Genomic DNA, 11,852 nt, shown 5'->3' with positions numbered 1-11,852 from the left:
GCTGCTCCCATAATGCACCGGCGCTCTTCCGACAATTGCTTTAGACACCTATTCTTAATATCCCTATTATAGCTATACTTATTAGGGGTTTGACTATACGATGTCCCTGGTATATGGAAAATGGTCAAGGATATTCATTTTCACTGATTCAGGGATCTTTCTAAATTCCTTCGTTCGTTTTCAGCCTAATGTTTGTCTATAATAAGGAATAATATCCCTGTCACAGCTCAATTTTTTTTACCGTGTAGACAGCTGCTCATATCTTCTGATTAGTCATTTTCAATCGCGCCTAATTTAAGGACTACCAATTGGATGCAATATTTCTCTTAAAGGAACTTATTTAATTTTTGGTTATAGGCAATCAACTTCAGTAAATATAACTTTTCGTCAATTATTGTCGCGATCTGCTTTCAAAGGATTTTAATCTCAATTAGATTTGCATGAACTAAAACCTTTTGTGAGTTCACAAACCCGGAATTCACGGCAGAATAAAGAATTTATGTCACGCGCAATCTGGACTTCCTTGTGGAAGGTAAAAACGTTGTAAAAATTTTATTCTCCGATTTTTCGAGTTTCGGTTGATCGTTTGCATATATTTTGCATCGATCAGCTAGCTTAAAAACAATAGATGGGATCGTGAACGTCCTGAGTTCATCGTTGATTGCGGATAAAAGATATTTTTTCCGTTAAACATAGACATTTAGAAAAATACATGAAAAATAGATTTTTTAAACTTCTAAAATACTCATACTGAAATATGAATATATTAATAATAATAATAATAATAATAATAATAATAATAATAATAATTATGATGTTAACACAATTTCAAGCTTATGATTGATTTATACCTGATCCTAAATTTGATTATCGGACGTATATTTTATCACTTATTTGGATAAATATATAGACACTGACTAGTATTACGTAATGTTCCGTAAAACTGACCGATGAAGTATAACTCTATGGTTAGTATTACAAAATTTTCCGCAATAGTAGCCCTGAACGAGCTGGAAAAGAAGTTAGTCTTACTGAAAATTCCGTAACAGTAAACAATTCGAAATATTGATTTATTAAAGATGATTGGCGACCGTTAGGCGAATGAAAATAAGAAATTAATTTATAAAGGACAAGTCCTTACCAATTCTTCGTCGTTTAATGTTGCTCGGGGTACGGCAGAAGTTAGACCAGCATTCCTTTTGGTTGCAGCCATTGTCTGAGAAAAGATAATGATTGATTATTATTTCGATAATGACAGATTTTCCACCATGTGAACGTAATACAGAGTAGGATCGAATCAAAAAGAGGAAGGAAGAAAATTGTGAGAAAGATACGGTGTCAAATGCATACAAAGAAATTTTATACTTGCGAGTAAACATAGTATCTTATATAACCGATAAGCCTAAATACCCACTGAAATAAAATTATTTATGTTCTAAGAAGTTCTTTGAAATCAAACCAATTTAAACAAAAAATATGCTTCAATCTTAATTCAGTCATTTTTATATACTTTGAAGCAATCTTCACTGTGTTACATCAGAAGAAATCAAAAAATGGTATACGGAACATTTTAATTTCTGTTTATTATGTATATGGAAATAAATTTAATTTTACTCAATGAAGTATTGTTTATTTAATAACAGTTATTAAATAAATTACATTTTTTCAAATTAGAAAAGTATTTTACTTTTATTAATTCAATACAGCTGTTGAAATCCAATCAAATACCTTTGAAAATCTCTGAAACTCCACGAAAATTTAAGTATGTTATAGGTATAATTTAATAAAATATGCAACAAAATAGTGTTATATATATATATACACACACATGTGTGATCATACATAATGCGTAGAATAAAGAATTTATATATACGTGACTTTTTATACACATAAAACAAAATTTATTTTCTCCTTTGATTTAGAAAAATTCCGTGAAAGAATTCTGCACCGTAAACCAATATTCGTAATAGAAAAAAATAAAATGGGTACTTCATAACGTGCTTCGAAATTTTAGTTTACACTAGAACAATCTCATTATGCAACTGAAGAAAACATTGCTCGCGCACTCTTCTAATTTTTCAATAAAAAGAACATGCGAGTTGCTGTAGAAAAAATGAGCTGGAAGTCAACAGCAGGACAGAGAAAGTAAAAAGAAAAATGGCCTCGACGCCAAAAGATTTTAAACGATTAAATTTAAGGCCCCTTAAGTAATGATAATTTTTTTTATTGATAAGGGAAAGAATTATGGGAATAATGAGAAAAAAGAGAGATAGAGAGGAAAGAATAAAAGATAAAAGAAGGAAGAAAAGATAATGTTAAAAATGAGAAATTACATAAGGAAGGAAGGGAAGATGGAAGAAAATAAAAAAGTAAATCGCGGAAAATCTAATCTAATTAGCCTATGGTGTCTGGTGGATATGGCACGTGAGATTGGTGAGGCAGAGATTTTAATTAAGATTTCGCAAGAGGGTGTCACGCCTCGAAAATCCGGCTCTCTCTACCAGACACGGTTTTTTCGCATCATTTCAAGAAATCCAAGACTTCCATTTGCGATTCTTTTTTCACACATATTCTCTTTCTCAATATTAGATATCCATAAGCTTGATTTTTTCTACCTACTGCAATTCTTCATGATGAAAATTTGAATAGAAGGTGAGAAAGAGAAAACGAGTGCTCCTTAATTTCATGGACTGAATATTGATTTCTGACGATAGTTTCCTATTTTATATTAAATCTGTACACTCTACGTAGACTCGTCTATATTCTAGTCGCCTATTTTCTAGCACTACGATATATGAGTACATGCACAACTTATACTAAGGCATAGGATGCAATTACATGCACTAGCTGATGTCGGAAATAGTGGAATTTTCGTACCTATTATAAGCACAATTGGGAAACAATATCAGGATAAACGAGAGGCACTAAAATTATTTTATTGATATTGGTGCAAAAGATTGTTTGATAAAATGCACAATGTGCATTGTGGGAGAAGAAAATAGTAGCAGCGAAAAAGTGAAAAGAATGTTATCTGAGAGTGAAAAACTTAGTGACTATAATACTTAGCATAAATTAGGCTTGAAAACATCTACGTAAAGTCGCATGCGACGTGCGAACAAGCTGCTAATTAATTTCGCTAAGAAGGCGTTTAATTAATACCTTCAAGACCTGGAGATAGAGTTTTGAGATTTTTGAGAGGTTCAATGAGTGGTTTTGTTTTTCAGGTGATTTTTCAGGTGTTCAAGTAGATACAACAACGGGCGCCACAGAGAACAAACAAAGAATAGCATTATATGCCGGTTAGTTCATTTCTTTTGCATTTCGTATGACGAATCAAAGGAGACACGAGAAACAGTTTTTTTTTGATAAATCAAAATACCACCGTGATTGCATCTAATTTTTTCATTCAAGCCAGGAATATATTAGTTATATATTTTTTTATTTGTGTTTTTCTTCTAAATTAAAAATATCGATGCTTCTGTTTTTAAATTTCACATTTTAATCAAAGATATTCTAAGTTATTTTAGCCATAATATGAAAATGTCAAACATGTTTGGAAAAATATGATTAGCATTTTTGGCAACATATAATATTTCTACTTCATTTCGCACTTTACACTTGGTTATTTATATATCAAAAAGAGTGAAAATGATTATGGAAAAATTTTTAATTTATAATAGTGAAAAAAAACTTGAATCAAAACGATATTTTTGTATGCGTTTTTGCATATTAATGCGGAATAAAACTTTTATTTTCTTCGAAATATGTGGAACTAAAGAAAAGATTATCGAACAAAATTTTTTTAAATTTCTTTGTTATCTTACACCATATTTTCTGATTTCAATTTTTTCAATTATAATAAATTATGTTTTACGAAAAGTATGTATGACAATCAAGAATTTATAAAAAATTCTATGTTTTCGATTGAATATTATTTTTGTGAATCTGAAAATGAAGATAAAGCTTTGAATATTTTCAAAATTGGCTGCAAGGTTGAAAATGATAGTTTTTGTAAATTCTTTGACACCTTCATATTAAAATTACTTCAAATTTTGGTCGTAATTGTATAATAGAACTAGAATTTTTCATATATATTATCATTCTTAGATTAATATTTTTTTGCTAAAATAACAAAGATTGGTAAAAAATATTTGTTTTCAACTTTAGTATGAATCGAGAAATTAATGTTTCGAATTTCTCTTCATCCTAACAATCAACCGTGCTCCGGTCCAAACCACTGAATACCGACTCGATATATAATTTAATAAAAATTGAAGCGAGCAAATAATATTTTGCTAAAATTAATTAAATTAAAGCGAAAATAAAGAGAATTTACTTTAATTAGCGTTTAAGACTAAAATTAAAGAAAAAATGTCATATTGTTAAACATGTTGCCTTCGTTTTTCAATGGTTTTTGGATTTTGCATAAATCAAGGTGAAGGGCACGTTACATAAAAAATGATGATATGACTTCAATTGGCAATTAGTTAAAATAATATTTTCAAAATTAATTCAAGGCTTATTTATATTAAATTAAAACAATTTTTTTTGCGTAATGATTATTATTTTTAAGTTACTGAATCAATCACAAATAGTAACCTTACTTTGAGAAAATGTATTTGTTCCTTTTGAAATATCTTTTTCTTCTATAAAAATCTTATCTCAAAATCTTGTTAGTCGCTAAAATTGTTTTTACGGTATCATTAACTTTAATCTATTTCATGGAAGTTTAGGTGTGATATTTTTATCAAACGAATTTTTTTTTGCAAGAAAGTTCTGGCGTAGTTTTAAAAGGACCAAGGTACGATACACAACAATAATATGTAAATCTCGGACACAAAACATTCAGGGAAAATAGAAATAGGTCCAGGGAAGCTGAATACACGAGGAGAGAGTTTTTTTATTCGAAAAATAGTTTTTTTAAATATCAAAAATAATTTTATCTAATTTTATAGAGACACATAAGTCTATAAATATGTTAAATTCTATGTGTGATAAAAATAAACAATTTTTTAATATAAATACTCTCTCGTCATGTAATTTCTTTGACAAAAAACATTTAAGTTATGGTTCATCAATGAATCTCATTTTAATATTCAAAGTACCACGAGGAGCATAAAGTAAAACTACGAGAAAGAAAGAAAATTATTTCAAAACACGTGAACCTTTTTTTTCTAGTTTTATGAGATTTAGGTCAAAGTAAATTTGCTTAAAAATATTTAGAAGTAATTTTTTTGTTAGTTGTATAATAGTTGTAGAAGTAATTCAGTAATGATTATTATGCACCCTAAGGAATTTTCAATTATTATTTTATATAATTGCTAAATCAAAGTGGAACAAGTGGCTCGACCGAGTTACTGTGCTAAGTTTTAGGGTCACATTCATATTTAGTAATCTGTTATGACTAAATAGGTGCAAATGTATGTCTTGTATTCATTTTAATCAACTCGTTCGATAAATCTAATGAAAATCTTTTGTATAATAAATGCAGGAGTCACGCGACTTAAATATCCAGATATTTTTACCGAGGTGCTTAGGCATTGCTTTGCATGAAAGTTTCCTAATTTGGTTTTTAAAGCTTATGACTAGAAATAGAGCATTTATAAATAGTAATTAGACTAATTACATGCATGAAAAATTATGGTTTAGGTTTTTGAGATGTATGATTATTTCTAAGTAGCATCAATATTTCTCACTCCATCGTCGACGTGGAAATTATATATGGCTCACGCATATAATGAAACGTTTTTAAATGTTACATATATTTAGATTTAAAAAGGGATATAACAATGTTTTTAATTTTAAAAAAGGGGACGGGGAATATTGTTTAAAGCTGCTCATATTTTTTTGCATAGTTTTCTTATACATACTCAAAAAACTGTTAGTTGAAAAATCTTTTTGCTTATACTTATTTAATATTTTTAATTTCGAAATAAATATTGTATTTCTTTAAAAGAGAGATTCGGATGCATTTTAGGTCAAATGTATTTTTTAAATTATTAAGAATGGAATAATAGCTATATTTGTGTTGGCTCTCATGATAAACGCAGCCTTTATTCATATATTAATAATTAAAATTCGCGTAAATTGAATTATGGCATAAATTGATAATAAAAAGAGAATAAAAAGCTTTATTCCGCAAACGATTCATGCGAAAATAGTAGATATAGGTACACTGTTAAAAATGTTTGCGATTTTACAATACATCACAATACAAAATGTAATGTGAAATTAAAATTTTGGTATTGTGACGTGAAATTACAATACACGTATTGTGAATAGAAAGCGTCGTGTATCCGCCGCTGCGAAGCAACGCCACATTATATGTCACCTGAAAGTATGCTTTTTATTTTATGCAATATCGGAGTACAATAATTTAATGAAAAGTTAGGCAAAAGATAAGCTTATATTAAACCCTATTTATATTATATCTAAGGTTTTCGCATTATATAGACTTCCTTCAGAAACAGGGTAAAAAATTGAAATTTAGGGAAATATGTTTTTCATCTGAAAGAAAAAACAGAAGTTGGTATTTTCGTAGTAACTTTTAGAATGTCTTGGTTTTTATTTTTATACTGCGAAATAATGTAATCTGAATCAGAAACTTAAAGTTTGTAAATAATCGATATTTTTCATGAAAAATGCTATCAAAATCTCTAAGATAACCTACAAAACACATGTAATCTTTTCGTGAGCTAGGTGTATTCGTGTAGGTTATGCTAATGATTTTGACAGCATTTTGCATACAAATTATCGATTGTTTTCAAACTTTGATTTTCTGCTGCAGATTATATTATTTCGAGGTATAAAAATAAAAATCAAGACATTCTAAAAGTTATCGCGAAAATACCACCTTCTGTTTGTGCTTTCAGACAAAAAAAAATATTTCCCTAAATTCCAAGTTTTCCTTCTGTTCCTTAAGGAAATCTATATTGCGCGAAAACCTTGTAAATAATGAGTTTATTACAATTTCTAAATTTCTATAAAATATATTTTGTAATTAAAAATTGTTTTAATCAAATCTACTTATGAATTCAATTCTGATGAAAATGTAAATTGAATATTAAAGACTGAAAGCTTTCATATTTATTATGTTAAATATTAATCCCAGAATATGTATTTACCCTTTTATTTTATAGAAAAGTTGAAAACACTATTTTCCCCAATATTGTGTAAGTTTCAAACTTTACCAAAATATTATATCTACACTGTTAAAAATTTCTGTTGTGATTTCACAATAAATTTAATGGAAGTTTATTACCAAAACGTAATGTAATTTCAGAATACATGTAACATAATTTTATAAACCATGTATTGTAATTTTACAATAATGTATTGTGATGCAGATTTTGTTGGATGTTGTGAGATTACAAAACATTCGTTGTAATTTCACAATACTTTATTGTGACGGTACAGTTTCATGTATTGTAAAATTACACTACGTTTTGATAATAAAATTCCATTACATTTATCGTGAAATCACAACAGAAATATTTAGCACAATAGTTACATATCTGCGAGGTGAAAAGCCAATTACTTCAATTGGCTCTCATGTTGTCACGCAATGCGTACTGCAAATATCGTGCAATTTCAGAAGTGAAAGTTTTAATTCGAATTTCAACTTTATTCGGTGCCATTATTATTCGGCGAGCCCGTGCTCGCCAGTTTCTGGCCGTGCCAGAATGAAATTTTCAGCACCAAGCTGGTTATTGTTTTTTCTCTTATTGCTGGTGCCATTATCAGTTAAAATTACTTTGTATATATAGCAGAACCTAAAATGTTACGTTCTTCGAAATACTTGGTGTAGTCCGAAATAAAAAAATATTCAGTAGAAAAGTAACGTATTTTCTCATTATTTATTTATTGACATTAGTCTATAAAAGATGAAACAACTGTTACAGCTGGAAAATTATATACAGTGAAGTCTCTCCTATTTCTGCGGCATTGAAACGTACGAATTCTTTCATTTAAATGCTGCAGCCCCCCCCCCCCATCTCTATCGCACATGTACCGAAAGGTGCGGGTCGATTTCAAATCAATAAATACTATCAATAATGATACAGATAAATACAACCGAATCTTAGTGTAGTAACTCGCGATGTAGTAATTCTTAGAACTGCTGGCCCACGCAGTTATTCAGCTCGACGGGCGAGAGATAGTTGCAAAAGGGCGCAGTGCGCGGGTACTCACATTCGGAGATTGCGCAGCACTATGTCACAGTGTGACAGTGTGAACACTATTCATACGGCATCGATGTACGCAGTTGAAAAGGCGCGATACTAGAATCAAAAAATGACGTAAATATTTCGAGGAATAGTAAGTTTTGAAGCATAATGTCGCTGAAACGTTCATGCTGAGATAGGTGCCCAGGTGCGAATTGACGGTCGGCCCACAGTTGGGTTAACCGTCGGACGGTCTGTCCAACTTTGTGTGCCACTGGTTGGGCCAACCGGCTAAATGACCTTACCTTCGACAACGTTTGAGCGCACTCAGGGCGCGCGACAGTTCAATCTCGCGCTTCGCGCTTGGACGTAATTACACCTCGCGTTTCGCCATTGGATATTTATTCTTTGAATTTGGAATGCTTGAAAGTCAAAGATTAAGTTTCTCAAAGCTCTGTAGGCTTTGAAGTGCACAATCTCATCGTGACACTCGCACTGCGCGCTCGATTTCCGACAGACATTTGTAAACAGGTTTTGTTGAATTTTTTTTCAACGTTATTTTTCATGCATAAAAAAAAAAGTACGCGTCCTATCAAGAAGTGATTCTTAACGAAATTGTAGGTCTTTTTTGGGATAACAATTTTTGTTAATTCATCTTTTTTCGTATCCTACAAAGTTTGTCTTCAAAATTGAATATTTCATTTTTCATTATTTTTTGTGCAATCAAAATTTGAATTTTCGATTTTTGAAGAGAATTCAAAAATTTGTTATGATAATCTTGTAGGGCTTTTAAAAATAAATGTTTTTCTTTTGTTGACTTTTTTTCATATCGTGCATTCTTTGGCTTAAAATTTTGATTTTCGATTAATTAAAAAAATTTTGAAAACACTCTAACTCTGAGAATTTTCTTTTCATCAAAAAAAGTCATTAGGATAAATTGTTTGCTATTTCTAATAGTATAAATATCCGTACATAGAATTTTCAAATTCAGAAAAAAGTGGTCTAAAAATTTTTTTAAATGCGCTCACTTTTTGCATTTTTATCAAAAATGGCTGGTTCACAAACTCGTCCTTTCTTTTAGGACCTAAAAAAAGTGTGTTAAAGATGGATTTGATTCGTTCATTTTTTGGAGAGTTATCGTGTTTACGGACGGTCGGACGGGCAGACGGACAGACGCCATCGTGAAAACCTGATTTTCGGATTCAGGAGGTCTCGAAACGCGGAAATCCGTTGAAAAACTGTGATGTCAAGTTTCCGATAATTCTTATACTTTTGCAATCATAAATGATGAGAATGTAAAAAGTAATTTTTGAAATTCTTATTATATAATCTTCATTTTTCAACATTATTAAATACATAATAACTCTTTGAAAAATCACACTCGCCGAGGATTCGAATCCTACCTAAACTACTAAAACTAGTGTATTTTAACCGCGCACTCAAACCAATTCGCTAGCGAAGCACTTGAAGTTTGGTTACCAAAACTCTGCGGAATAGTTTGACACTCTCGGTGCTCTTCAATAATAGAAGAATGTTTGAAATCAATAAAAGTAACATTAGTTAAAGATGTTTCAATATTATATGTTAAACAAACCAAAATTATAAACAAATAATTTGTTTAAAAAATGTTTTCTACAATTTTCCATTATTTTACGTTATTGTAGTTATATGGCAAGAAATTTTAACAAAAACAACATGATGATGAAGAAATTTCTTCTTGAGATTATTATTGTTGAAATTGCAAATAAATTTAATAAACACGTGCATTATTCAGGAATTTTTCACTGGACATTTTTTTCTATGGCAATTTTTTTTAATAAGGAACTTTATGATAATTTCAGTAAAATTCATAATTTTCTGATTAATTTTATAATTAAAAAAATATATAATAAAACAATGCATCGATCAGGCATTTGTCGACAAAAAAATTCGTTTTTTCGATGTAAACTTTTTAAATTAAAAACTTCATGATAGTTTAAGCAAAATTCATAATTTTTTATCAATTGTATGTTATTTTATAACGAATTTAATAAACAAATGTATTGTTAGGGCATTTGTCAAATGAAAATTTTTTTTCCGATTTCAGACTTTTTATTTGGGAGCTTCATAAAAAATTAAGCAACATTTATAATGAGTTCAGAAATTTTATGATTTTCAAAAAAATTTCACAAACAAATGCATTATTCGGGCATCTGCTTATTTATAATATTAAAAAATAATAATCTCGCGAAGAAATTTCTTCATCATTAGTTTGTATATCAAAATGTCTTCCAATATAACTTAAAAAAAAACGTTAAATTTGGGAAAATAGTAGAGAACATTTTTTGAACAAATAATTAGTTTATAATAAAATTTCTTGTTCATTATATAATATTGGAGATTCTTTAAGTAATGTTACTCTATAAAACTTAGCGGATTTCAACATAGAAAAATGGCGATTTTGTTCGTCATATTTATTTATCTATAAAAAGATTGAAAGCCTATTTTAAAATATAAAAAAGATTAATATGATTCTAATTTTAAATTGTAGAGGATATTCATTTAAAATATATTATTACATACGAAATTGAAATACTTTTAAATTTTGAATGCCTAGTTCTCACATAGCTTTTTTTAAGTAAAATGTTTTCTTTTCTTCATAGATTAATTTGGAAAGAGGCTTGAGAAATTCGAAAGCTATACTTTGAAAATATTCAGTCTTCGACGCTTTTTTGTAATTTTAAAATTTTGCAGGTTTTAAAATTGACTTTATTGTATCGTAAAATAGTTACATTTTGAATATGTAGCAGTGTTCAATAGATTATTGTGAATACTTCATATTGACATTTTTAATTATGATATGGTTTTGATTTCAACAATTATTCTGATGAAAAAGAAATGAGTATTTTATCAAAAAATATAGACCTGAGTAAAAAGTGTGTAGGACAATAACAGTTTTGCACGCTTAGCACAACCCAGCACAACCTATACATTTTCGAAATTTTCATTTTGAAAGATTTTGGGTTAAAAAATTAATTTGAGATGCTCAGAAAACAATAATTTTTTTGTACGCCTAAAACAAACCATCACAACTTTCAGATTTTCGAAATTCACATTTTGTACATTTTTGTTTGTAATGTCACAAAAAATTTTCTTTAGTAACTTTTGGTTAAATTTGAACTTTTTTGAAAAATCGTTTACGACATAATTGAGCACAAACCTAGTATAATTCAGCATAAATTTTTGTTAAAAAAAACAAAATGGTGTTTCTGGCCCGGGAAAGATTTGTTTAAATTTGGGCTCCAATTTTAATTTTTTTTTATTTTTGCGGCGCGATGGACCACAAGCCTAGCATAATTCAGCACAACTGTGGTTTTTTCGGAAAAAATGGCGTTTCTGTCCCAGATAATTTTTTTTTGTTTAATTCTGACTAAAATGTTGACTTTTTTTAATAATCGTTTACGGAACAATTAAGCAAAAACCTAGCACAATTCAGCACAACTTCTGGTTTTTTGAAAAAACAAAATGGCGTTGCCAACTTATTGGGCATCAACCCGAATGCTGTATCCAGAGTCGGACAGACCGCATTCTTGCGGTCGTGCTGGCCAATCTGCAACAGTTTATCTGATCGTCGTCCCAAAGTTGGGCCAGAATTGGATCGATGGTAGGCTTTTTGCCCGCCGCCGATATCCATCGCCAAGGTCGGTATGA

General features: G+C 29.6%; 1 protein-coding gene across 5 annotated transcripts in view; it reads right to left on the bottom strand.

The window, feature by feature from the left end:
- Positions 1-11,852, bottom strand: part of LOC117177790 — a 177,961-nt gene that overhangs the window by 115,173 nt on the left and 50,936 nt on the right. For 3 of the 5 annotated variants that reach the window (XM_033368714.1, XM_033368717.1, XM_033368715.1), the window contains exons 4-5: positions 3,160-3,168; positions 1,142-1,216 (exon numbers count right to left, since the gene is read on the bottom strand). In XM_033368714.1, the coding sequence (XP_033224605.1) occupies positions 1,142-1,216; positions 3,160-3,168 (84 nt within the window). The remainder of the gene's footprint in view (positions 1-1,141; positions 1,217-3,159; positions 3,169-11,852) is intronic. The other 2 variants (XM_033368716.1, XM_033368718.1) reach the window with 1 other exon arrangement.

The sequence above is a fragment of the Belonocnema kinseyi genome, chromosome 8 (genome assembly GCF_010883055.1).
Source record: "Belonocnema kinseyi isolate 2016_QV_RU_SX_M_011 chromosome 8, B_treatae_v1, whole genome shotgun sequence".
NCBI lineage: Eukaryota > Metazoa > Arthropoda > Insecta > Hymenoptera > Cynipidae > Belonocnema > Belonocnema kinseyi.
This window is presented reverse-complemented; position numbering and strand designations above follow the sequence as displayed.